Here is a 24,804-nt window from a genome sequence, read left to right on the forward strand (position 1 = left end):
AAAACTTCACTCATAAAGATACAAAAGAGCATGATTGTGTGTGGGCAGGAGTATTAATTGCTTGCTTTTGCTACTATTCATCACAGTCATAACACATCATCTCATCTTTTTCGTAACCCCCCCCTTTTCCCATCCCCCACCCCCCACCCCCCGGCCCCGGCCCCGGTCCCCCCAACCACATCAAAAAAACCTAGCCAATATGCCAAAGCGCCCCCATTCATAGCCAACCAAGCCGATTCCCCCCATCTATACCCCACCCCACCCCATCCCATATTCATCCCAAGCAAAAAAAGCATCCAACAAGCAACAACCAAGCATACGCACACAGCAAAAATGCCACATACCCCCCCGCCCCGAGCTCTGCAGCCCAGCCCTATTCTATCATATCCATATCCAAACCGCCTCCGCACTCAGCAGAAGCTCATCATCATCACTCATCTCTTACAACTGGTTCACCACATCCCTAATGCGCCAGCGCCAATTACTCTCCCGATCCACGACCTCGCGGTCCTTGCCAATCCACTTCTCAACCTTCCTCTTCCATCTCTCCTCCTCCTCTCGCTGTCGTCGCACAAACTCAGGACCAACATCGAATTCCTCCCCAACGAGCCAGTCGTCCTTGAGCCCACCACCATCCGTGCCGCCGCTCTTGCGCGACCTGCCTCCTGCGCCGGACTCATGCGCGTCCCTGCTGGGCGAGGAAGCGGAGGGTTTATCTTCCAGATCCGGGACGTCTTTGAAGACATCCTCTTCCTCGTCATCGAGGGCGTCAAAGCCATCCATTGTGTCCCCCCCCTCCGAGGCGTTGCGGGAGAGGGATTTCCCGCGTTTTTGGTGCGGGACTTTGAGCCAGCACATGCGTTGCGGGTCGAAGACCATGCCGCCGACGACTTGGACGCCTTGGGAGGCGTTGATGTTTGTGATGAGTGCCGGGCGTGGGGTGGAGGATTCTTTTTCGCGGAAGAGGTGTGGGGGGATGGTGGAGGGGGTGGGGGAGTCGATGGGGGCGTCGAAGGGGGAGAGGTCGTTTTCGTTGCCTTCCCAGAGGTAGGTTGTGGGGTTGTAGGTCATTCCTTTGACGGCTGGGGGGAGCATGTTAGTAATTGTTTTTGGGGGTTGAGAGGGGGGTGGGGTGGCGGGGGGCTTACATTTTGTGGTTTTGCTGGTGTCGCTGAGTGGCTTGATGAGGTGAGGTCTCTGCTGCACCGGCTTGCTCTTCTTTGTTCGAAGTGATTGCGGCGGGCGGGTGGCCTGGAGGTTTGACTTCGCTGCAATTTGAGCCTTCCATTGGTTCGTTAGGGTAGACAAAGGACCACCCTGCGACGATGGTGCGCGCTGAGACAGTACCTGCTCTCTAGCCATGCGACTCGCATTTGTGTCTCGTGTGTATCTCGGCAGGTTCTCATAACGGTTGTTCTCATATCTCGCGGGCGAGTATGGACCAGGCAGAGGCGTCGTCGAGACACTCCTATCAGGAATGGTGTTCTGATAAACCTTGTTCCGCATGAGAGCTTTTGGTGGTCCTCGGCCGATAGGTTGTTTAATGTACTTCTGCTCAATAGTCTGAGATGTAGGCAGATCATCAAACCCATCCAACTCACGCCCATCACCGAAGTGACGTTGCTTGCTAGGCTTCGTAACTTGTCTCTTTGAGGCGGCTTCCCGAGCCAATGCCTCAGGGTTTCTTAGCCGAGCGCGATTTGGACTCGGAGATCTTACTGTTGTTCGAGACATGGCACGAGACGACGACCTGTAGTCACTAGTAATCGAGGAAGTCGAGTCATTTTGACGGAAGTGGCGGGAAGTTTTGATTGTAACATGATGAGACTGTGCGGTCGAGTTCCCAGCTGGTAGGAACGGAACTGGGTTTCGCCTCGCATGAGACATGCTGCTATCCGCGCCCGATCGATCCCGGTCAACTGGAGTCTTGGGCCTAATAATTGAATTCGGTCTACTGTTTGAGTCGGTTCGGGAAGGGGGTCTGTCGTAACGATGTATCGCGGGTTTTGCGGGTGAGTTGGTGTGTCTTATAATAGGCATCGACCTCTTCAACTTGAGAAGTTGAGCATTGGTCGTCGTTGGTTCATTGCGCAGGGCATTGAGCGATGGCTTCTGTGTGAGATCACGTCGGCGTGGTGTTAATGGTGGCAGAGATTGTACAGAGGTGGGGGTGGCGGGTGTTGGTATGCTGCTAACGGAAGACTGCGAAGAATGACCCAGCCTGGAATGTGTTCGTTTAACCTGAGCCGACATGGGACCTCCACTCTCCGAAACGGGATCGAGATTAGAAGCATGTCTCTCATGGCCGAGGGGTCGGGGAAGCCTTGAGGAGGAGCCCACGGGTGGTGATGGTTTATCTGTGAATTTCAACGAAACTGCCGTCTTTGGTCGTTGCGGGCTCATTGGTCGGCTTGTCTTGACCTTCACATTGCGGTTATGGGTCAAACGGCCCGAATTGAAGACATCGCCATCGCCAATTTCAAGGCCAAAGAGGAAGTCATCTTTCGATGAAAGACGAGCTGCAGCTGGTCTGGTTGATTCAGGCTTTGCGGCTGGGGTTTGGGCCTCCTGGTGTTCGGGTGATTGAGTTTCTTGGCGCTTCTTCAGGATATCCTCGAAGTTAAATGGGCCGGTTGGAAGAACAAGTCCATCGAGGCCTTCATCCTCGCTCTCAATTGTAATAGAGCTGGACACACTTGGGCTGAGGGCGGAAGCGGAAGAGCTTCTATTTGACCGACCATCGGATCTCCGGGTTCCTCCAAATCTCGTTCCGAGGCTTCCCTCACCCCACTCGTCAAACTCGTCTTGTGAGCTTGCCGGAGTTTTGGGGATATCCTTTCCGATAGATAGTCTCAGTGGTTTGCCGTCGGATGGTAATTGGAAGTCGCTCTCGAAATCATCATCTTCTTTGGACCCCGGTTTCACCGGAGTGGGTGGAACAACGACCGTGACGGGTTTCACCAGGCGCTTCTTCGTGACTTTGATAGTGCCACCTCCCCCACCAAAGAAATCATCATCATCGTCTCCATCTCGGAATTGGTCCAGGTTGAGGTGGCCAGAGTTAGTCTTTGGCCTGATGGTAGCGTATTTGTCGAATTCGTCAAACTTGGAAAACTCAGGGCTGCTGAACTCGTTTGTCGCCGAGCCGGACTGGCCGCTGACCTGTCGTAGAGCATCAGGGAACTCGCTCGGATCGTGCTTCTTGATCTGGAATCCCTTTCCTCCAATGGATGGTAGCTCAAGATCGTCGTCCCAGTCGTCCTGCTGTATGACCTTCTTCACCTTCTTTCCGCCTAAGCGCTTTATCGTCCCTCCCATAAGTGCTGACGCCGGAACATTCTGTGGCAGTGGGATGCCAGCCCTAGTTGCTGCTGCAATAGCATCGTGTCTGGACCTCTCGTCGTCGCCGGGTACCTGCACCTGACGTTCCTCGTCTCCGAAATTCGAGTCAAAGTCGGAGCGAATGGAAAGACGCGATGAAATAGACTCTCGGTGGTGTGATAGACCGGCACTTGTCGCTATGGACACGGTCCTGCTCGGGAATGTAAAGTCGTCTCCTCCAATGTCCAAGTCGTCATCGTCCCAGTTCTCCACAGCCTCCTCCACCACCTGTCGTGGCTTCAGCTGTAACATCTTGCGGACCTATTCGGTCTAAGCCGCTCCTCCTCCTTTCAGTAGTAATTTGTTGTTCCTGTCCGTGGTCTGTTGGTCCACAAAATTCCGAACTATGGCAATGACGTTCACAATCGCGATCGAGTGTTGAGATTCATGACGGAAAGCGAACAAGGCGGGGGTTCGGAAGGCGTAAGATCAAGGTTATGTGCACAATTGATGTTTGCTGATTCGGATTATCGTGTCTGTGAGGTAATTGTCGCGCGTTTGCTGGCTCTGTGGGTGTTCAACGCGATCGATGATGGTGGTTGTTTGGTGGGTAAATTCGAATGGCGCAGGCAGCCGCAACGGAGTCGTTCAGTCGTGGAGGTTGTTGCGCAATGGATGTAGTAGGTCTATAGAAATCGCTGGTTGTATCGCTGTCGCTGTATGCTGTATGTTAGTCGTAGTCGTGGTGGTCGAGGTTGTTGAGTTGTCGAAGGTTGTGTGGGAGTGTCAGGTACAGCTCGGAATAATGGTGAGGTTGGTATGTTCGCGTCGCAAAATCTGGCAATCAGGGCGGGCGCAGTACTGGGGGCACAGGCCAAGGTCCCCGGCCACCCGCAATCTACAATCGATTAGCGATGGGATGGGGGAAAACAAGCGACGAAGCGACCACGACGACTATTTTCAGTGTGAGGGGTATTTTTTAATATATAGTATACGGAAGATTATCATACACGTGTTAATGTTTTGAATTACCCTCGGTTTTGCACGAGCATTATTTATATTTGAAATCAAGCAGTAGTAAATAATAAATCATAAATCAATAAATAAATAAATAAATAAAATAAATATACATCGGTTACAGTTAGTTCAGTTAGAGATACATCTTCATACAGAAAAAGGTACGGCTTCATACTCTTCCGTACACTAAAAACGTCCGAGTCCTCGAGTACCATGTGGTACCTACATTTTCGATGCCTGAGGCACCAACTCTTTACGCGTCTGTCGCGTCCCCCCAAACGCTGAGTACCAAAGCTTCAATAAAGGTGCAAGGCTAAGAGCTCATTAAATCTTTACAATTGCTATTTCAACCCCTTCACCCGCAAATATGTCTGACTACGAGGATGGAATGGATGTGGACGCAGTGGATCTTGAAGACAATGCAGTTACATTCTCCTCCAAGCAGGCCAGCCAAGGCAAGAGAAGCGCTGCAAACCTCCCCGTAGAAGCTGAAGATACCCTGCCATGGTATGCCCCAGGTCCCTAACTCCATATCCAACTTCACCATACCTAACCTCACCCCCCAGGGTCGAAAAATACCGCCCCGACACCCTCGAAGATGTCTCCGGTCACCAAGACATCATAGCAACCATCAACCGCTTCGTCGAGACCAACCGACTCCCCCACCTCCTCCTCTACGGCCCCCCCGGCACCGGCAAGACCTCCACCGTGCTCGCTCTCGCGCGGCGCATCTACGGCGTCAAAAACATGCGCCAGATGGTTCTCGAGCTCAACGCCTCCGACGACCGCGGCATCGACGTCGTGCGCGAGCAGATCAAGACGTTCGCGAGCACTCGGCAGATCTTCTCTTCCGCGCCTAGCGAGGCGGGCGGGAAGTCGATGGCGACGTATAAGTTGATTATTCTGGATGAGGCGGATGCCATGACGTCGACGGCGCAGATGGCGTTGAGACGGATTATGGAGAAGTATACGGCGAACACGAGGTTCTGTATTATTGCGAATTATACGCATAAGTTGTCCCCCGCGCTGCTGTCGAGGTGCACGAGGTTTAGGTTTAGCCCGTTGAAGGAGAGGGATATTAGGGTGTTGGTGGATAGGGTTATTGAGGAGGAGACGGTGAATATTACGCGTGAGGCGACGGAGGCGCTGACCAAGTTGTCCAAGGGGGACATGAGGAGGGCGTTGAACGTGCTTCAAGCTTGCCATGCTAGCAGTGAGTCCCCTTGCCTTCCCTAATTACATCTCACAGCATCTGAAAATACCCCAGGCACACCCCTACACATCAAAGGCCAACCCATCCCCAAAGAATCCGAGATCGTCCGCGACAAAATCACCACCACCACAATCTACGAATGCATCGCCTCCCCCGAGCCCGCCGACATCTCCCTCATCGTCGACACGCTCCTCAAGACCTCCGACGTCTCCTCGTGCCTCTCCCTCATCAACACTTTGAAAGCGAACAAGGGTCTCGCGCTGGCGGATATCATTGCCTCGATCGCGGAGGAGCTGACGAAGCTGGAGACGCCGGCGCAGACGATGATTACGTGGATGGATGGGCTGGCGGAGGTGGAGTATAGGCTTAGTGGTGGGGGGAACGAGGTGGTGCAGACGGGGGCGGTGGTGGGGGTTGTGAGGCAGGGGGTGGAGTTGATGGGTTAGTTGGGGAGTGTTTGGGGATGTGCATAGCTTTGGCGTTTTTGGGGTGTATTTGGAGGGGATAGGGGGAAAATTTGGAGTTGGGAGAATAGTTATCAAATGAATGACCATGAGACATAGTACGACTTGTATAAAGTGTCTACCAGTGCCGACCCCCCTGCGCTGAGGGCCAAAGCTGTTACGGTGACTGTTACAATGACCAATGGCTATTTACTATCACACTTCTGCCCCTTGCCACATCTTCCAAAATCATCATTCATTACGTATAGTATAGTACCTTCCAACTACACAGCTACATCTTTTATTATAGCCCATCATCCTCCGATTCCGTAGCCGAGCCATCCTCATCCATAGCCTCAGCCTCCACCTTCCCACCCCTCCCTCCCCCCCTCTTCGCAGCCACAGGCTCCTCATCCTCATCCTCCGTCTCCTGCTCATCACTCGTATCCCTCGTCGCGCCCTCCTCTTTCCCCTGCTCCTCATCAACATCCATCTCCTCTGGTTCCTCCGGCTCAACAGTCTCCGCCTTCCTCTTCCCCCTCCTCGACTTCCCCGCCTTCTCCTCTACGACATGCTCCTCCTCCTCCTTCTTATGTCTACTCGGCATCTCCACCTCCCCCACCCCCCGTCCGCCCTGCAACTCCCGAATCTTAGCTTTCTTCTCATTCAACAGCAGCGCGAACTTCTCCAGCAAGACATGTTCATTCTCCCCCTTCGCCTTCAGTAGATCTTCCAACTGCTCTGCGAGTTTCCGGCTCTTAGCTTGCTCTTTTACGAGGGCTGATTGTGCGGATTTAAGCGTCCGCGTTAGGGAGTGAGAGTGCTGGATCGAGGCACCGCACCAGTCGAAGAGTTCGATTTCCTGGTCTTCGTCGTGGGTGAGGCGGAGGGAGCCGAGGCGTTGCTAGTAGGGGAAGGAGGTCAGCGTGGGGTCCTCGCCTCGGGCTCAGGGATGGTGGAGTGGTGGGGGGAAGGGTGGGGAGGGACATACAGTGATACCCGACGTCGACTTCTTGAAGACAAGCTCAACAGCTACATCCTCCTCAATCGTAGCTTCAACCTCTATCCCCTCCGCCACCGCAGCCTTTTCAGGGTTCGACTCCTGCTGTAGTAGTATAACCTCCAATATCGCCTCCCATTCGTCGTCGGTACAGGGTGCTTTCTTGGATTTGAGTTTCTGGATTTGATTCTGTTTCACTTAAGGACCGGATCAGCGGTGATCTTCTAGAATGTAAGGAAGGGAAGGAAGTGCATTGATCCGCGGCACAGGGATCCTGCCTAGGGGGGTGGTGGGGGGGGGATCTTACAGGTAAGGGCGAAAGGCGCACTGCCCTCCGTAGCCAGGATCTTGACATCCAGTGCCGCAGAGGCCTTTTGAGCAAGGGGGACGATGTGCACCAGGACGAAACCTTCTTGGTTATCCTGGCGTGGGATCCTGAGGACACCCATGGGTGCGGATCTTCTGATGCACGGTGGTGGTGGTGGTGGTGGTGGTGGGGGATTTGTTTGGCTGTGTGTGTGGGTGTGTGAAACGGTCTCAAGATTGGAGGGAGGACGTAGATTTGAGCTGGGACGTGAGATTCATGCGCCGGGATGCGATTGTGAGGGTCGGTCTATGGTTGATTACGGACGGGGTGGTGGTGGGCAATATATGGGATGAGGGGTAGGTAGGTAGAGATAGATAAAGGCAGATTCGAAGGCAGCAACCAGGCTGAAGCCAATCCAATTAGCTGACCAAAAAAACCGCGTCTCACACCTTTAGGCTTCTCGTCCTCGGTCGGTCACGTAGCCATGCTGGTAAATAAACGGATTGTGATATGTCAGAGCTGCTGGCTGTTTGAATAACGTAGGATTATGAAACGGATATATTGGCATATAAGATCATCGCGGGCCTCGTGCGTCATATACGGCACCCCCCGATAAGACCTCCCGAAACCCTTTCCCCAGACTTTTTTTTTTGACGCGTTCAGAACCGCGTCTGCCTGTAAAAAAGCGCGGCGGACAAGAAAAGTTTTGATCGCGTCTCGCGTTTATCCCGGCAGATAATCTGCACAGCAACTGCCTGCCAGTGGTCACATATTTTGATGATTGGAGCCTCCAAATTGAGACATTATATTGGCTTTGCAGAACTGCAAGTAAAAAACGGTCATATTCAATCAATCAAAAAACTAAAAGCTAACATCCTATCAAGAAGAACTGTATTCACCATGGTGAGTCTTTAACATCATGCGCCGACGGCATCTGCGAAAAGATTTGGAATATAGTGACTTAAGACACCCGTCTCTCCGTCGAGCTCCCGTGAAGGGCTCAAAAACATCGAGGTTGCAGGTGCTTAATCGATCTCAAACCCGTTGACTAGATAATTGACATCATGGGGATTTGATGGCTCCTCGAAGTCAAACTGAACGGCGACTCCGTTATTGCGTCCGAAGACGAATGCTGATGTCAAGCCGTTCACGAGTATGTGGTGAGAAGAAAAGAAGAACGGAAAGAGAGGCAGAAAATATTTCTGAAGTATGGATTCAGAGAGTCATGTGACTCGTAAGCGAGAAAATGTGAAGTACCTCGAGTTTTATGCATCAATGTATTAGTGCATATAAAATCATAAGGCTGGGTACAACATATCAAGTACCGACAAACTTTATCAAAACCATCCCAATATCAACATCGACGACATTTTCAACGATGGCCAGACAAACAAGCTCACAAGTTCAAGATTCACAAGTTAAGACGGCCATAAATAAAATAAAATCAATGCATGTAGTGTCTATTATCTAATATAGAATCCCTAAATAACCACTAACAACGTAGCCGAAGAGAGCAATGCTATATTGGAAAGCACAAAAAAGAGCAAATAACCACACGCCCGAAGGAAGTGATTCTAATGAGCAATCTATATTAGAATGGATGACTAGATAACAAAGCTGATCTAATGCAGGCACAAGGCAGGATGAGCTAGCCGCCCAGAAAATTGCACCTTGACGATATAAACCACCACTCTGTCCATGCCCAAACCGCACGCACTATGATGATCTGATTTCTTCGCCCCTTGTCAACTCTGGCGGATGACTATCAGAACAATGCCTTGGCAGCAGGCAGATTCTCACTTTCAAGGTAAATATTTGAAGAACAATTTGTAAAGCATAAGACACTCCTCAGGCAGGAACTCCTTGAGAAGCCGATAAACATAAAGTTTCCAAGTCGCCCATGGGATAACATCCATAGCGTAGGATGATACGTAGTGGTATGGTAGGTTGCTTGAGAACATGTCGAAATGAAGACAAAGAAGAAATTTTCAGGCGGATCTCAGACGAAAACGATCTTTTGAAAATAGTACCGCCGAACTGAAACAAAGCAAGCTTGGGTGATCAGAGGATTTCAGGAGTCGATCGGGACATCCATATATGGGTAACACCAAAAGCGCTGAGACGAAGCTTGTTTTGGGGATATGCTTTATGCTGAAGAAATATGACTTGTTATTCCATCGCCTATGAAGATCGTACAATGCCAGACCACGACCTCCTGAAGAGTCCGGGATGCTTTACCGAATTGGCAACGGTGCGGCAGCATCAATGTCTAGCGGTAGGCGCCACCAAATCGAGGGTTGCCCTGAGGCATTCGGTTTGCACCGAGAGCGGGGCCAACGCCAGGTCCAGGACGGGTTGCAATGGCAGGGTTGGTGCAAAGCATACCGACACGAGACCCAAATTTGGATCCACGGAGAGATACCATGTGCTTGCGGATGTGGCAAGCGACAACCTCTCTATGCTGGGGGTTGGAGTGAGTAAGAATGTACTGAATGAGATAGTTGCCGTATTGGTCGCTGGCAATGTCAATGAGTGGGATGCGTGGACGGTCGTTGCGGCCTTCGCAAACACGATCAAGATATCGACCAAGAAATTCCACCCCGCCAATCTTGAGGCACTTTTCAACAACTTTGGAGGCAAATTGGTCCATGCTATACTCAGATGCATAGCGGATGACATGGTCGATAGCACGGCTACGATCAACGGGCGCTCCATGCTCGCAAATATGCTGGATGCACCAATTGCCAAACTGACCGTGAGCAACGATGTCGATGCTAGCAAGAACTTCTTCGATGCAGGGGCGCTACAACATGTTAGTATGAATATTTAGGCGCATGCTTGATGACGGCTTACCTTGTCTTCCTCGAGGCAATTCTCAAAAATATTCTGCACAACCAGACTACCAGTCTCGCCGAGGGCAACCTCATGCCACATTCCTCTGAGAGCCTCGTTCACAAATTTCATAATCTGAGGTGGTGACTCGGTCCAGCGCAGCTCAAACAGTTTCTGCCAGACATGGCAGGCGTAGCGGTGAATAACGGTCTCGGGGATGCGGCGAAGCAACTCGTGGACCATGATCGCCTTGTAGTCCTCCGGAACAGAATCAAAGGCTTTCTGAACGACGTGGCAGCCGAATGCATCCATGGAGAGATTCAATGTATTGCCTCGAATAGCTTCGGCAATCTTGATAACCTGCTCTGGAGTACCGTGTTCGAAGCAACGCTGAACAAGGAAGTTGCCAAAGCGATTAATCATCAGGGGGTAGGCCTGAGCAACAATGGCCTCGACAATATCGTACTTTTGCTCGGTGGTACCAACCTTGAGTTTCTGTTGAAGAAAGATTGATGCTTGCTGATCATTATTGCAAACAATCTTATCGACAATGTACTTCCAGTTGCAATTGACTGTGCGGTCAAGTAAACGGCGATAGTTCAATGGCTCAGTAGTCGGGAGGAAGGTTTGGCCCTCCACAGCAATTGTGTTCTGAGAAGTTAGTATTTTATGACACGTCCGGGAAGAGGTTTGACTGCTTACATCATTCTTCCACTGTCCATTCAGTGAGTTGAATTCGGGTGCGAATGGCGAAAGAGGGGTTCCAAGTGGCTGGGTCTGATAGCTTAAAGCACCACCAGTATTCAACCCAATCGATCCTCCCATAGTGCCGGTTGCACCTCCACCAAGGCCTGTAACAGAACCATAGGATGTAGTGGGGGTAAGTCCATCGTAAGAGCTGTTGCTGCTTGCGTATGGGAATGCACCTGGAGTGCGATTCATGAAGCGGCCACGATTGGCGTTTCGGCGGTCGCCAGCTAATCCAACGGAGGTGTCATTGTCAGGGACAAGGCGGTCAGAACGAAAGCCAGGAACAGTTTGGCCCAACACCCCAGAGGGATCAGAAAAGGGTGCGTTGAAGCCACGTCCTGCCGCCCAAGGGTTCCCAGAAAACCCAGAAGCAGGTTGGAGGTCTTGCATGCCACCTTGATAATTGGTGAATGGGGCTCTACCAGAGTTACCCCAAATCCCACCAGCACGATTGAAGCCACCAACAGAGAGAGCATCACTGTTGTCAGAATGGTTATCATCCTGGCCAATCCAATTACCATCTGGGAGATACACGGAACGACCAGGACCATTGAGCTGGTCCATTGGGAAGTCAGCTTCCGAGTTGCTGCCTATAGCTTGCTCAATAGTATGCTTGGTGATTCGAGTTTGGGTAAGCTCCTGGTCCATGCGGGCAATCTTGCCTTTGGCTTTCTCGAGTTCGATCTTGAGGCGTAAAACCTCGTCTTTGCTTGGCTGTGGAGTGTTCTTCTCTTCGACGGTGTCAACTGCATCGGTGCTGTTACCTGAAACGGTGCCTTCAGCAGAGTTAGAGGTCGTAGCCGAAGTTGTGGCGTATTCAACAGCTGAGGATACATGAGTGCGGTGTGTATCATCACCGGTTTGAAGAACTTCGTGCTGTTTGTTGATGGTTGCCTGTTGCTCAGAGAGCTTCGCAAGGAGTCTATCCATAGGGTTGAGTTCGTTGAAGGATGTATGGTCCTGGTTCATCTTCGCCTTCTGTGATTGTTAGTTTGAGTCCGAAGTGGCAAGAGCTAGCCAATGTTTGGAATGGCAGCTGCTGCAACAGGATTATAACTGACCTTCGGAACTTGGTTGACAAGCTTGGAGCTGGAGAGAGCACTGGTAGACTTCTTCAGCGTATTGGTAGGGTCCTGCTTTGGATTAGCTGGGGTTGATAAGAACATGAGGATTGCACACGTCGGATTGTTGGTCAGGAGGGACATTGGAATAATGAAATATAGGCAGAGAGTAGCACACGAATGCCACATAACTAGACACCATAGGTCGACGTCCATGAACACTTGTTCTGGAGATTGGAGAGGGGGTAGATATAGTTCGAGAGTTCACTTACAGAACGCATCTGTGGCTTTTCATCTTCGAAGCCAGCATTCTCTTGAGACTGGCTCCTGCTCGTGAAGGTTCGACGAGAAGTTGGCGAGCCTGTAGCTGCAACAGTGGAAGACATGTTGATCGTCTCTCAGTTTCAGTACTGGCAATGCTGTGGTGGGTTTGTAATCCAGTTGAGTAAAAGGAGTTGAGAAGGCAGTATGGTCGGAGATGTTTGGTGATGAAGGTTGGGAGGGGAGAAAGAGAGGAAACAGAGAAGATCACAAAGATATAGGAGTCGTAGCTCAAACTGATTAGATCAGGTAAGAGCCACACAGATATGTGTAGATATGTGCTCAAGATGCAAGAAGGGCTGTCGTTCCTTCCGTCAAAATTTTGTCTGGGTGCGGTCGAGTTGATTTGACAAAGATAGGAAGGAGCGGATGGCCTCGGTCGATCAAGGTACGTGCTGATGTTTAACTGAAATATAAACTTGTTTGACTCCGAAGAGAGTTAAATAGCTTATATGATATAACTTTTGAGAACGATGTGCTGGTGAAAAGGAGTGTCGAAGTGAGGTGGTGATGCAGAAGAGAGGAAGAAGTATTGTGGGTGAAGCAACTCGGCTCTTATAGATTTTTGGCAGCACCACCTTGCTGGGTTGGGTTATGCATTGGAGTTGCTGCGTAAGGCCAACAATCCCAAGGCAAGTGAATAAGGGTCAAGGGACTTTCTCTCTACTTTACAAAGCACCCAGATTTTATTTCCTTGAAAGAATATAAACCTCACTTCATGCTTTAGAGTTCTTTAAAGATCTGCTTTCAAGCCCACTCGTAACCACGGCCAACGAATCCACCCCCCCTTATGACAGAACAATAATGAAGAGTATGAGACAAAAAAGAACATACAAACTACTAGTAGACATATATCACGCAAATCAAGTTGCATAGACTTCACAAAGAGCAAATCTTGAACAGAAAGCCACCACTTCTTTCGCTCTGCCCGGAAGTTTACTTTGAACAGCACCGTCACTGACGGTTCATCAGGCACACGAGATGGCCGAAGAAGTGTTTTCTGATCGAACTGTTGTATAATCATAAAAGTATTTGATTTACACAGGAACTGTTTATGAATCTGATATACCCCCGGTTTCCAAACGCCGTCAATGCCATTATACACTAATATACAGGCCACGCCCCATCTCAAGCCTCCTCGGTGGTGACCTTCTTCTTGCCCTTGAACTTCTTGGACTCTGCGGAGACGTTAGCATTTACAGGTCCACCATATAAAGTACATTGGCGTTGTCTGGACTTACCTGCTGCCGTGCGCTTCTTCTTTGGCGCGCCCTTTCCACGAGCTTTGGTAATGGCAACACTCTCCAGGCGTTCCTCCTCCTTCTCGTTCCACGTCTTCAGCTCCGGGTATGCCTTTTGGAGGTCATTTAAAGTCACAACTCTCCGCGGGTAATATGCTGCCAGCGCCGGGCCCTTTAGTCGCTGTCGCAGAATCTTGTTACCGGTTCGAACTCCTTCCGGGTTGAAGGTTGTCGAAAAGATCTTGCATTGCGTCTGCAGTGTCAATTGCGTCAGTAAAAGCAATGCCCCTATTATATTCTGTGAACGTACCTTCATGAGATCCACAACTCTCGACCGTGCGACCGACATGGTTGATGATGTTCTTGGGGGAGATTTGGTCAAGCTCTCATGGCCTCGGGGAGGGACGTCAAAAAGTTCAACCTGAATAGGCTAGGGCGCGACAACATTGACACATCGGCGCAATATTTCTCCGATATTTCTCACGATAATTATCACTCACGTGATTCTTAAAAGAAATACCACTCTCTTCAATACAAACAGCAGCGTGCATATATAGCTATCACAAACTGGCCAGAATGACTAAAAGATCTCATTCGGATTTTGTTGAACCTGGCTCTGGGAAAACAACACAGGTGCGTTTCCTTACGAAACCCAGTCAATATCTTTCTAACACAAATACAGGGCCATGAAAGCAGCAAACTCGCTCGTGGAATTCAAAAGGATGGCTCTAAGAAGGTAGACGCATCATCCAATGAAGCCCAAGCACCAGCAGTCAATGAGAATGCCGATTTAGTCGCCAATCTATCCTTTGCTCTTAACGCAGTTCTCAAGTCAGAAGAAACTATCCTGAGCAGCGGCACTCTTAACAGGATTGGCTTAGCTCGTTGCAAAGCTCTACAGCTTGAGCTCCCCAAACCAAAGAAGGCGCCCTCCAAGGCAAAAATCGCCACCCAGGCAGAAGAGGCATTGCCCAAGAAAACCTCCGCCGAAGTCACGCCGCCCCAAAACATCGCCCCTTGGACAGGAGCTTCGATCCCCGGCTCCCTCCCTACCCTCCCACCTATCCTCTCACCCGCCCTCGAAAAGTCAGCCTTCACGCATTCCGGCGCCCTCCCCACCAACGCTGGCCCACAAGACTCGTATGAGCGTCTCGAGTGGGTAGGCGATGCGTACATCTACCTCCTTACGACCCTCCTGATCTCCAAGACCTTCCCCGCCCTGCAACCCGGCCGATGCGCGCAGCTGCGCGAGCTCTGCCTGAAAAATGAAACTCTAGCATCCTATGCCCGGCAATACGGGTTTGATAAGCGGTACCAAATCCCCAAAGACTTCGCGGCGAGGACTCCGCAGACCAAGATCTTGGGTGATGTCTTCGAGGCGTACGTCGCAGCGGTGATTTACTCCGACCCCAAGAATGGCGTCGAAAAGGCCTCGAATTGGTTAAAAGCTCTGTGGGCAGGCACGCTCTCCAAGGAGATTCTCGAGCAGGATGAAGTCAACAAGACGTTGCAAACAACCGGTCCCCCCGTCGTTTCCACCACGAGCGCCAAACAGGAGCTGGCTACACAGATAGTTAGTCGCGGGATTAAACTTCTCTACAAAGATGCGGACACGCCCGGAAAGGATCCGGTGACGGGGTTTCCGCTTTACACGGTGGGTGTGTACCTAGAAGGATGGGGTGAGAAGAACAAGTTGCTCGGAAGCGGTACTGCTCTAGGCAAGAAAGAGGCGGGCGCTAAGGCTGCAGAGGAGGCACTTAAAAGGGATTTGTATGTGTACAGAGAGAAGAAGAGGATTTTCGATGAGATGAATAAGGCGAAGAAAGAGGCGGCTGAGGCGGCGAAGAATGCATTATAGGTGCATTATAGGTTGTAAAGGTTATTGGCTACGGATAAAATTAGGATACCCAATTCTGAGTTATGTACTCTATATTGTCTATATGCAACTCTTGCCTATGTGCTGTTATATACATCTCACCGTTATCTACACCAATACCCCTATAACTTCCCCTTCACCTTCTTCGGCGTCCACAGTCCGTTCGGCATCTTGCCTTCCGCCTTCATCACGCGATCCCACTCGACTTCGTACTTCTCACTGAGGTGATGCGCCGGTGTGGCCACGCTAACTTTGTGGTTCTCCGCTGTGCAGTATGTGATCTTCCCATCTAAGCTGACCATCTCGCTTTGGATCATGGCCATGGTCCGGCCGACCTGTGTTACTTTGCTGTTGACGCGGACGACGGTGTCGATGGGGACGCCGCGGAGGAAGGAGATGTTCAGACAGCGTGTCACACCACCGAGGAAACTGATAGGGAATTAGCATCGACATCTGTTAAGCCTTTCCAGCTCTTTTCTTCGGACAACTGTTCATTTTGAAAATGAAGCATCGGGACTGAAGAATGGAAGCCGTCAGGGGCGGTGGTAAACGTACTCCCAGTAATCAGGTCTCGATAACGGCGCCAATGCCGCCGTGGTCAACATATCAAATATAACCCCCGCTGCGCCACCGTGTAAAACGCCGTTGATGTTGCCGTAGTACGGCGTAATGCGTATCTCGAACGAGGCACGTCCGTCAGGGGATCCATCAATAACCTTTGCATCGCGCATAACTTGGTCATCAAAGTATTTTACAGGCGCATCGGCGGAGATGAGATGAAATCTAGAGTTATTGTAAGTATAAACGGCATTTAAATTGTATCTTTGGAATGAAGAGGCGGCAAAATGAAAGGGCAAGTGTGATATATGAGAGGCGATTATAGCAACCGTTGGGAAATCATAATAATAAATGTATTCCAAACATCTCTCTTCCTATCGCAAGCAGATAAAACAGAATAGAAGCCATAAATCATATGAAAATCAGGAGACCAACGCCGATAGAAAGCGATGAAATATGTTACATACCGGTCAAAAACACTCTGGATCGCCATCATCGCCCTGGCACGTTCTGCCTCCGAAGTTGCCGCCATTGCTCCCGATATACACACTGCGGCTCAATTTTTATGATAGCCTGTCAAATACGACTTAATAATAATAGCAAAGGAATATAATATATTAGAAAGGAGTATTCCAGCCTCCATCCGTACATAGTCCATCGCCACATAATAGCTCCCGTCCGCTCGTGATTTGCCGAGGTCTGCGTCTATATTGTGGATACAGACGGCTCAAGCCTGAAGTGAAGGATGGCGTGAGCCGCCGGAGCCATTATAGTGGAACTTTGTTTATGGCGAAACTTAAAAAAAGTATCAGTGAGAAGTTGGTGTGATTGTTATATCGAGGGTTCGTTGTATACGATCCCTGTTCATATATGAATTATCCCTGGTCGGATTTTGTATAATTTTGTATGGGTGTACATCCATGCTTGTTATATGCAGCTTCCGCTATACGTACTCGCACCAGATTCTCAGATTTAAAGCCCATTTTCAACAGCATATTCAGATTGATTATTCAATAGAAATATATTTGTTTGGTTTAATTAACAGTGGCTCGTGTAGTTTAAAGTTACTTCTGGGTTTGGCTTTGGTTGATGAATAAAAGTAGTAAATTGAAATCTGAGTGATTATTTATTAGGAAGTAAATAAATTTGAATCTGACAACACGATTTATGAAATACTATCACAGACCCCCTCGATATAGTCTTGACAAATATTATACATGAGGGTTATCAGTAATAGTATTATGCCCCTGAACCAGAGAACGTGTTGTCAAGCGTCGCCGGTAATGATTCTGATATCTATTTCACAATCGCCACCACTGGATTGGGTCTCGATGAACGAGTAGGACTTCCATAGTAATTACACTTCAACCCCGAACTGAATATACATTATACCCTCTAAAATGGCCAGCGAGGGCCATCTCTCCTTGGATAATCATTTGCATCCCATCGTGACCAAGAACGCCCCCCCAGCCGTCGTATCTCATAACGCGAATAATAATCCCACTCCCGTCATAGCCTGACGTTGACATCCACGCACGGAAGGGTCCATTCCCTCCTGCCCAAAAGACTCCTGAGCCAGCCAACACCAATGCCTGTCCACTCCGGCCGTTCCGGGAGTCGCTTCTGAAGCTCTTGGAACGCCACGCCACCAAGTGTCTTCGCCGTGCTGTTCATGGACCCCGCTATTATCATGGCCTGCTCAAAAGTGTTACCCGGTATCGATGTGTTATTGAATGCCGTGCAGGTAAGGTTGCCGTCGGCGCCCATTGGCGCTGGTAGAGGCCGCGCCTCAAACCAGTTCGAGGAGAAGTCGAAGAAACATTGGTCCGCCCAGTTGCACGATGAGGCGAAGAGAATCAGGAGCAGGAAGGAGCAGTAGACGCAGGGCCTGTTGAGGAAGTATGTGCAGACGAAGAAGAGGAATATGAAGATCGGCGACGCGTTCGTTGGGATAAAGAGGAGCGGCAGCCAGCTGTGCTTCATGTTAGGTGCAGTCCCGGCAAACTGAAAGAGGGGTAGAGAGCATCGTACCTCCGCAGACAGAACATCTTGTGAGAGACGTCTTCTTAAGGGGCTACAGCTGCATGCAGTATTGTATGGTTATGCAAGCATTCAGAGTCTGTTTCGCGCGGGTGGTAATTATCGCGCGATGGTCGTGGGTAGACGGCAAGGCTGGAGGAGTTGTCTCCACCTGGATCAAGCAAGAGTAACCGCCACACCTCTCAAAATGCGCAGGTCTGGGATATTCCGTTGCCTTCTTGTCGCAGTAGTATAATCAGAGTCGCTGAATGTACGTTGTAAGGCTGGAAGGCGGATAAAGTGCGTATTACTTTGAAAAGATGAGGTTATGACGAATGGCTTATGAAGCTTGAGACAACAAAAAGCATCAGAGAGCCCCCAAGGCTGAGGCTGACTGTGAATTTCCACTGTGTTAAGTAAATCGCACAGTGTCTCGGCCGCATCTCCCCTGCCAATCAGAGTTGCTGTTGGTTGGATTTCGGCTAAGAGCACTCTGTGGTCTGTGCTTCTTACTGGACCGCAGAAATATCATCATTGGGGTCAAGCTCGCTATCAACCTCCAAAACCACAATCCATAAACCAAAACCAAACTGTTTGATCCAACAAGCTATTTCTGCACAAAGATATCTTCTCTTAGTTGCCAGATAGAGTCTGCCAGTATTCAACAGCTTCAATTGTTTTGTGTGATATTCTAGACCCTGGCCTAACGACCATTCAACGGATATTTATCTAAGGACAACACTTGTTTTTGCAATTTTGTCCAACTTTCATCCTTCATTTGCGCGTTTTGCGCCCCAATCGAATCACCTTGGCCCACCATGGCAGGTTATACGAACAATCCAGGCGGTGGCTTCGATAGTCCAGAGGGTGGCGGTATGGAGTCACTAATTGCGCAGCTCCGTCAAAGGAATGCAAGCTCTGGCTCGACACCAACGCCACAGGCACCAGGCTCAAGCTTCCTGACCCAAATTGCTTCCCAACAGCTGGCATCGCAATCAAACCCATACTACGCCCAATCGCAGGCTTCGCACCTTCACGGGTATCATCACCCTTCTGTCTCGTCGGCTATGCCGACTCCACCGATTTACAATAACCAGTCGCCTCACCACTCCTCATCGGTCATGAGCCCGGTGTCGGAGACTGGCCCATCGAGGCCAATGGCCATCCTGAACGATGCCAGTGCCAGCAACGCAGACCGAACCGCGAACCTCTTGAACCTACTGAAGTTCAGCCAGCCAGCTGCGTCTTCTCCAGCAAACGCGAAGCCAATTTCGCCACCTCCAGTATCTCTCCATCAGAAACAGCCAGCCGCAGAGAACCGGGGCACCGTGGACCTACTCGCCACACTTATGGGCTCCGTAGGCAAGCAGGAAAACAAGAGAGTTCCATCTGCACCACAAACTCAGTTTACTCGCGAGCCGACCTCCGCGTCTGAAATTCCAGACACACCGGCAGATACACAGGCATACCTTCTTCAGCTTTTGAACCGACCAAAGCCAGCACAGTCTGACAACAAGCCTGTGATTACTCCTGCAAAGGTTAGAGGATCTTTTGGTGAGAATATAGTGGCTGAAAAAGCTGCTCCAAAAGATGTGATTGAAACTACTGCGGCGACGAAAGATGTCTTTGTAGAAGCTGTTAGCCCTACTTCCCAACCGCAGGTTCTTCAGGAACCGATTAAGAATACCAAGACTCTCTTCAACTATGTCAACCCGTTCGAGCAGTTGGCTGCATCTTCGCCACGCAATCGCACACCAGCCCCTGCTGCAGCTGCGCAACAAGCTCCTACGAAAGCCCCCGTACAAATTTTGAAACCCCCCCGACACACTACTGGCGAGACTTTGGACCAGAAGCGCAAGGAGCACGATCAGTCACCATCTGTTCCCAGCCCTGCTCACGCCAAGAGAAAACTTGGCCCCACAGAAACGGTGCCAACCGCACCTGGGCCGTCTGATGTTCAAAAATTTGGAATTGGTTCGGCCAAACAGCCCACAGAGACTGTGTCACAAGCTTTAAACGAGGCCGGAAATCAGGCCGACAAGGAAGTGAGCGAGGCATTGGCTCGTGCTGTCAATAGCGCGTCGGAATCCCTCGGCCCTGACGACTCTGTAGCTGCTAAAGCTTCTGCTGCTGCGGACGACAGCGTTGATAAACTAGCATCTCTCATCGAAAAGCAAGATTTCCTGAAAGACGGAAGCACCAAGGCTCAAGATGCTGTCAAATCGACCACTGTAAAATCAGTCGTCAGCAACACAGTCCAAGACTCTGTTGTCGATAGCTGGGAGAGTGCTGATGCCGATGCTATAACACTTAATCCAGCTGATCAGAAGGATTCTGGCAAGAACATCAAAATTTACAATTTCCCACTGAAGCCGTGGGTTGCCATTACTTTGCAATCAGACAGCAAAGTGGACCGTCCTACATTCGACCCAGAATCAGCTATGGCTATTGCTCGTCTAAGAAAGGTCTTTGATCAGAATGATAGGACTTTGGTCACTGCTACCAACAACTTCATTGTCTTTGCTATGTCCAAGAATGGAGGCATACGCATTATTCGCCAGGATAGTGGCCGAGACAGGAAGATCTTTGATGAGACTCGAGACCAAGTATTCAACGTGTCAGCATCGACCTCAAACAGAGATGGATCTGAGGCGGTCATTGGCACAGGATGCAGTGGTACAGTTTACTGGGCCGCAGTTAAAGACACTGGTGGTGACAAGATTGAAGAGTTCAATGCTAAGACTAGCTTTGCTTTGCCACCAATTCAGTCTCCCGGTGATGAGAACCCAGGTGGTGTTCTGAAGACCAGAGCTAGAAAGAGCTCTGTACACCCTGAATTCTTTGCTGTTGGTCGTGGAAAATCGATCCACATCATATTCCCCTATTTGATCACTGGGGGCGGATTCATACAGCCCGGGCCTGATCGTTTTGTCGATATTGAGAAATATCTCAGCCAGCGGACGCTGAAGATTGATACCGGAAAGGCTGCCAAGGACTTCACTTTCAGTCAGGACGATACTACTGTTGTGTCGTTGGATAAGGCTGGCAGGGTTAAATTCTGGGATGTCCGTGGACTCACCTCTGAAAACCAACCCAAGAACCAGTCGATCGAAACTAAGGAGCCGTTGATGACATTAATTACAACTCCGGCTACCGAGAAGTCCTGGCCTACATCTGTCATTTTTGTTGACAAGGTTCGCCCGTACGTGAAAGGCTGTGCCTTGAGATATTTGATTGTGGGCATGAAGCAGAACCATACGCTGCAACTTTGGGATCTTGCATTAGGTAAGCCGGTGCAAGAGCTGCACTTGCCACACGACAAAGAGTCGGACGCCGCTTGTAGTGTTGTTTACCACGCGCCTACTGGTGTAATTGTCGTCGGCCACCCAACAAGAAACTCGATCTATTTCATCCACGTGTCAGCGCCAAAATACAACCTTCCCAAGTCGCTTTCTCAATCTGAATTTATTGAGAAGCTTGTGAAGAAAGATACGACGCTTCCAAGCCCTGAATCCACGGCTGTTATGAGTGGTATTCGCGAGTACCTATTCTCTGAGAGCCTTGAAACAAAGGAAGGATCTGATAAGCGAGCTCGAGGTGACCTCCGCAGCTTGGATATTTTGCAACCTACCGCAACACTCAACCCAGCGAAGCCAGACACAACACTATTTGAGCTTTATGCTATGCACTCTACTGGTGTAACTTGCATTTCAGTTAAGCCCGAAACTCTTGGTTGGGACTCCAATAACAGAGCTGTGAACCCTGCATCAGCTGTCGACGAAGGTCTCATCACTGTTAGTGAATTGAAGCCAATCGAGTCACCTGCCCCAAGAGAACCTAGTGTGTCATCTGTATCCACGGCAACTACTCCATCAGTACCGATTACTCCAAAGGCCCCCACAATGGCAAAGGAAACCGGACGAAAGGCGGCTGCGATAAACAACCATGCCGAGCAGCCTGCAGCTGTACCTGGGGCACCAGCTAAGAAAGCTGAACAAGCTCAAAACCTCACCAATGGAGGCCAAGAGACAAGCGGAACTGAGAAGGTCGAAAAGAAGAAGAAGAAGAAGGCTGCTGCTGCGGCAGCTCGCCAGCTTGATGCTGTCTCTGAATCTTCATCTGCAGCAAGCAAGGCCATCGCCAATGGAACTTCTGATGCAGTGGTTGGCGTCGTCTCTCAAGATCAGATCAACAAGGCGCTGAAGACGGTTGATGCCAGTATCTCTGATATGGCACGCCAGCTTAATTCCTCAATCGACAAGATCTATCAAAGCTTTGACACCGATAAAACGGCCCAGGCTGCAGCGGCAGAAGAGAAGCAAGTCGCCCTTCTTCGCCTCGTGTCTAGCACACTTGGCGAGAACGTCGACAAGACTTTGGGTTCGATCGTAGAGACGAACACAAAGAAGATCCTTCTTCCTTCCATCACGGATTCCGTCTCTAAGGCTGTCTCCAAGAACGTTCACGACCACTTGTCCGCCAAACTTGGCGTTTTGGTGCAAGCCTCTGTTTCGAAAGAGGTTCAGGCCGTTCTACCAGGAACACTTGGAAAGGCTCTCGAGAAGCCTGACTTCTTGAGAAATCTTTCGAGATCCATGACGGACTCTATCTCGAGCACCCTTGCGGTGTCCCTCACTGAGTCTATTTCATCGGCAGTTGTACAGAAGGTTGCCTTCAAAGTCGAAGAGAACTTTGCTAAGGTTATGAAGAATGAAATCGTCCCATCATTCAACGCACTTGCCGTCAGAACCGCACAAAAGAGTGCCGTTGATATCCAGCGCACAGTCTCAGAGCGCATCAACAATCTGGAGAGACAGCGCCAGTCAGACAGCGATGAGATTTCGAAGCTGTCGAAGGTTATTGAGGGATTGACTGAGATGATCTCTACGATGGCCTCTGCCCAGGAAGGTTTCCAAGCTGCTGTTTTAAGAGGCAGCAATAGCGCGCCCCAGTCAAACATTGAGCAAACAGTTGAATCTCAAAGATCGATTCCAGAGGCCACAATTACCTCTCGTTCGCAGGGATCTCCGGTTTCGAACTTGGAGCAGTTTGACTCTGACAGCCAGCTGTACGAGCATAGCCTCCAGTCAATCGGACATCTGATGAGCGACGGAGAATTCGAGACTGCCATGATGACTTGGATCAAGCTCAACAACGGCCAGGTTATGCAAGACATCTTCGATAACTATTTCTCGAAGTACGATCCGGGTTTCATGCGCGAAGTGTCACCAATTCTGAGCCTGTCGACCGCAGCGACAATCTCACAGAGATTTGACAGCCCATCGCTCATGGAGCGCATCCAATGGCTGGAGACGATCTTGCAGATCTACCAGTCGTTCTCACCTGAAGAGATTGACCCCGTAAGTACAAATGGTGCCTATAGATGTATAGACAAAGCTAACAGTTTTCTAGGATGTCGTGAAGCCCTGTGCAACTCTCATGGAGCTCCTGAAGGATCGCTTCGAGCACCTTTTCATGCGTGTCAGCCAAGCGTCGGCCCATGATCCTCTTCTCAAGCGCCTCCATACCCTCGTCACAGTTACAACTCGCATCATGGAAAACATGCAGCGCAATTTCTAATGGCTTTCTTTGGCCTCGCCGCCGCCATCCAACCTGGCTTAGTATTTGAAGCAAATTTTTGCCTCCAAGAACTACGATAAATGGCCACATTTTACGAAACTTGATAAAAGACCACCTAGCAGGCGTCGTGCATTTTGTTCTAGATCTTTGGAGCACTGTAGCTACATGCTACAGGATTTCAGGCGATTGCAAAACTTTGGGCATGGGCATAGTTATATACTTTGCTTGCTTGGATCTGTCGAGGGCGCTGAAAATTGCGTCGTCCCTAAACCGGCTGCTCTTCTTATCAACTTTCACCAACATTTACTTCTTTTCACCGACCACGCCTTCGAGCTGGTCATTTACACACCTGTTATTATATTTTCTCACGCAACGAAACTCGGATAAAAGCCGTATAATCTCTTCGCATGGTCACTCTACGAGCCACACAGGCTTGAATGCCTCCGGCCATACCTTTTTATCTCCAACGCGCCACACGTTTTCCACGCCTCGATACCAAGTCGTTTCGTATATTCACCGTCTTTTTGCAAGAGCTGGGGGGTCGGACTGGGGTTGGGGTGCGCCGGGTGGCGAGGGGGATTATGTAGTAATGACGGTTATGCGTGCATGGATGTTATGTACTTTTAGAGGACGAGGTTTTTGCAGTGAATTGTTTTTTATTTTTTCGTTTCTGAAGAGAGGAGGTGCATAGCGAATGGAAATTCAATTGTTGTTGAGTGATTTTTCTGGTTCATTTTTGAGAAATTCTCCACACTTCTAGCAGCATTCAGCTGCTAGAACCTACGCACTTCAAGCGCACCCAGCCTCACCTTTGCGAATCCGCGCACTTCTAGCTCCAGTAGCGCCAAACCTGCGCAAATATTGCAATATTGCTCGCATCGAGCTTGTAGATATCTCACCACCCAAATTGTGAATATCTCGAGCTTCATTTTTTGAGAATCCACCCAAAATTGATGACATCGAGCTTGTAAAATATCTTAAGATCCATTTTTGAGTAATTCTGCGTATTTTTAGCCTCATTCAGCCTTACTTTTGAGAAACCTACGCACGAAGCGCATCCAGCCTCACTTTTGCGAATCCGCGCACTACTAACTCCAGTAGCGCCAAACCTGCGCAACATTACTCGCATCGAGCCTGTATATATCTCACCACCTAAATTTTGAATATGTCGAGCTTCGTTTTTTACTTCTGAATCTTCGCAAAACCGTAATTTCAAGAAGTAATCAAGATTCCAAGTTCATTCCTGGTTTCTATGAGCCGACTTG

At 49.9% G+C, this 24,804-nt stretch overlaps 9 protein-coding genes across 9 annotated transcripts; 3 read left to right on the plus strand and 6 right to left on the minus strand.

Annotated features, from left to right (window-relative positions):
* Positions 1-267: 267 nt before the first annotated feature.
* On the minus strand, positions 268-4,235 carry VE01_03073 (uncharacterized protein). Its single transcript, XM_018272571.2, has 2 exons — positions 1,149-4,235; positions 268-1,082 (listed from the first exon to the last, which is right to left on the minus strand). The coding sequence occupies exons 1-2, from the start codon at positions 3,631-3,633 to the stop codon at positions 442-444; spliced, it is 3,126 nt and encodes a 1,041-aa protein (XP_018132059.1). The 5' UTR covers positions 3,634-4,235; the 3' UTR covers positions 268-441.
* Positions 4,236-4,465: 230 nt separating this feature from the next.
* VE01_03074 (uncharacterized protein) lies at positions 4,466-5,997 on the plus strand (the record flags this gene model as incomplete). Its single annotated transcript, XM_018272572.2, has 3 exons — positions 4,466-4,845; positions 4,905-5,551; positions 5,606-5,997. Exons 1-3 carry the CDS (start codon positions 4,706-4,708, stop codon positions 5,995-5,997), a joined length of 1,179 nt encoding a protein of 392 aa, XP_018132062.1. The 5' UTR covers positions 4,466-4,705.
* Positions 5,998-6,221: 224 nt separating this feature from the next.
* On the minus strand, positions 6,222-8,455 carry VE01_03075 (uncharacterized protein). Its single transcript, XM_018272573.2, has 3 exons — positions 7,302-8,455; positions 6,986-7,191; positions 6,222-6,898 (listed from the first exon to the last, which is right to left on the minus strand). Exons 1-3 carry the CDS (start codon positions 7,441-7,443, stop codon positions 6,299-6,301), a joined length of 948 nt encoding a protein of 315 aa, XP_018132061.1. The 5' UTR covers positions 7,444-8,455; the 3' UTR covers positions 6,222-6,298.
* A 449-nt stretch (positions 8,456-8,904) lies between these two features.
* On the minus strand, positions 8,905-12,757 carry VE01_03076 (uncharacterized protein). Its single transcript, XM_059463504.1, has 5 exons — positions 12,217-12,757; positions 11,945-12,016; positions 10,836-11,858; positions 10,155-10,784; positions 8,905-10,104 (listed from the first exon to the last, which is right to left on the minus strand). The coding sequence occupies exons 1-5, from the start codon at positions 12,328-12,330 to the stop codon at positions 9,571-9,573; spliced, it is 2,373 nt and encodes a 790-aa protein (XP_059319845.1). The 5' UTR covers positions 12,331-12,757; the 3' UTR covers positions 8,905-9,570.
* Positions 12,758-13,259: 502 nt separating this feature from the next.
* On the minus strand, positions 13,260-13,903 carry RSM27 (mitochondral 37S ribosomal protein S27). Its single transcript, XM_018272575.2, has 3 exons — positions 13,817-13,903; positions 13,507-13,759; positions 13,260-13,443 (listed from the first exon to the last, which is right to left on the minus strand). Exons 1-3 carry the CDS (start codon positions 13,853-13,855, stop codon positions 13,394-13,396), a joined length of 342 nt encoding a protein of 113 aa, XP_018132063.1. The 5' UTR covers positions 13,856-13,903; the 3' UTR covers positions 13,260-13,393.
* A 141-nt stretch (positions 13,904-14,044) lies between these two features.
* On the plus strand, positions 14,045-15,414 carry VE01_03078 (uncharacterized protein). Its single transcript, XM_018272576.2, has 2 exons — positions 14,045-14,139; positions 14,189-15,414. The coding sequence occupies exons 1-2, from the start codon at positions 14,083-14,085 to the stop codon at positions 15,362-15,364; spliced, it is 1,233 nt and encodes a 410-aa protein (XP_018132066.1). The 5' UTR covers positions 14,045-14,082; the 3' UTR covers positions 15,365-15,414.
* A 17-nt stretch (positions 15,415-15,431) lies between these two features.
* Positions 15,432-16,767, minus strand: VE01_03079 (uncharacterized protein). The gene is made up of 3 exons (XM_018272577.2): positions 16,408-16,767; positions 15,938-16,165; positions 15,432-15,811 (listed from the first exon to the last, which is right to left on the minus strand). Exons 1-3 carry the CDS (start codon positions 16,470-16,472, stop codon positions 15,505-15,507), a joined length of 600 nt encoding a protein of 199 aa, XP_018132065.1. The 5' UTR covers positions 16,473-16,767; the 3' UTR covers positions 15,432-15,504.
* A 682-nt stretch (positions 16,768-17,449) lies between these two features.
* On the minus strand, positions 17,450-17,923 carry VE01_03080 (uncharacterized protein; the record flags this gene model as incomplete). Its single annotated transcript, XM_018272578.1, has 1 exon — positions 17,450-17,923. The coding sequence occupies one exon, from the start codon at positions 17,921-17,923 to the stop codon at positions 17,450-17,452; it is 474 nt and encodes a 157-aa protein (XP_018132150.1).
* A 596-nt stretch (positions 17,924-18,519) lies between these two features.
* VE01_03081 (uncharacterized protein) lies at positions 18,520-24,521 on the plus strand. The gene is made up of 2 exons (XM_018272579.2): positions 18,520-23,319; positions 23,372-24,521. Exons 1-2 carry the CDS (start codon positions 18,778-18,780, stop codon positions 23,537-23,539), a joined length of 4,710 nt encoding a protein of 1,569 aa, XP_018132151.1. The 5' UTR covers positions 18,520-18,777; the 3' UTR covers positions 23,540-24,521.
* The last annotated feature ends 283 nt before the right edge of the window (positions 24,522-24,804 follow it).

This window comes from Pseudogymnoascus verrucosus (assembly GCF_001662655.1).
Source record: "Pseudogymnoascus verrucosus strain UAMH 10579 unplaced genomic scaffold scaffold_12, whole genome shotgun sequence".
In the NCBI taxonomy this organism is placed as follows: Eukaryota; Fungi; Ascomycota; class Leotiomycetes; order Thelebolales; family Thelebolaceae; genus Pseudogymnoascus; species Pseudogymnoascus verrucosus.

Excerpts from the sequence above, each read along its gene's own strand:
- VE01_03076 (XM_059463504.1), bottom strand. The coding sequence starts at position 12,330 with ATGTCTTCCACTGTTGCAGCTACAGGCTCGCCAACTTCTCGTCGAACC. Across the intron at positions 11,859-11,944 it reads TTGTCAACCAAGTTCCGAAG|GCGAAGATGAACCAGGACCA; the intron begins GTCAGTTATAAT and ends CAATCACAGAAG. Across the intron at positions 10,105-10,154 it reads ATTGCCTCGAGGAAGACAAG|CGCCCCTGCATCGAAGAAGT; the intron begins GTAAGCCGTCAT and ends AACATGTTGTAG.
- RSM27 (XM_018272575.2), bottom strand. The coding sequence starts at position 13,855 with ATGTCGGTCGCACGGTCGAGAGTTGTGGATCTCATGAAG. Across the intron at positions 13,760-13,816 it reads GAGTTGTGGATCTCATGAAG|ACGCAATGCAAGATCTTTTC; the intron begins GTACGTTCACAG and ends TTGACACTGCAG. Across the intron at positions 13,444-13,506 it reads GAAGAAGCGCACGGCAGCAG|AGTCCAAGAAGTTCAAGGGC; the intron begins GTAAGTCCAGAC and ends ACGTCTCCGCAG.
- VE01_03081 (XM_018272579.2), top strand. The coding sequence starts at position 18,778 with ATGGCAGGTTATACGAACAATCCAGGCGGTGGCTTCGATAGTCCAGAG. Across the intron at positions 23,320-23,371 it reads CACCTGAAGAGATTGACCCC|GATGTCGTGAAGCCCTGTGC; the intron begins GTAAGTACAAAT and ends ACAGTTTTCTAG.
- VE01_03079 (XM_018272577.2), bottom strand. The coding sequence starts at position 16,472 with ATGGCGGCAACTTCGGAGGCAGAACGTGCCAGGGCGATGATGGCGATC. Across the intron at positions 16,166-16,407 it reads ATCCAGAGTGTTTTTGACCG|ATTTCATCTCATCTCCGCCG; the intron begins GTATGTAACATA and ends CAATAACTCTAG. Across the intron at positions 15,812-15,937 it reads TCGAGACCTGATTACTGGGA|TTTCCTCGGTGGTGTGACAC; the intron begins GTACGTTTACCA and ends ATTCCCTATCAG.
- VE01_03075 (XM_018272573.2), bottom strand. The coding sequence starts at position 7,443 with ATGGGTGTCCTCAGGATCCCACGCCAGGATAACCAAGAAGGTTTCGTC. Across the intron at positions 7,192-7,301 it reads TGCGCCTTTCGCCCTTACCT|TGAAACAGAATCAAATCCAG; the intron begins GTAAGATCCCCC and ends CCGGTCCTTAAG. Across the intron at positions 6,899-6,985 it reads AGTCGACGTCGGGTATCACT|CAACGCCTCGGCTCCCTCCG; the intron begins GTATGTCCCTCC and ends TTCCCCTACTAG.
- VE01_03078 (XM_018272576.2), top strand. The coding sequence starts at position 14,083 with ATGACTAAAAGATCTCATTCGGATTTTGTTGAACCTGGCTCTGGGAAA. Across the intron at positions 14,140-14,188 it reads GCTCTGGGAAAACAACACAG|GGCCATGAAAGCAGCAAACT; the intron begins GTGCGTTTCCTT and ends ACACAAATACAG.
- VE01_03073 (XM_018272571.2), bottom strand. The coding sequence starts at position 3,633 with ATGTTACAGCTGAAGCCACGACAGGTGGTGGAGGAGGCTGTGGAGAAC. Across the intron at positions 1,083-1,148 it reads CACCAGCAAAACCACAAAAT|CCGTCAAAGGAATGACCTAC; the intron begins GTAAGCCCCCCG and ends TGCTCCCCCCAG.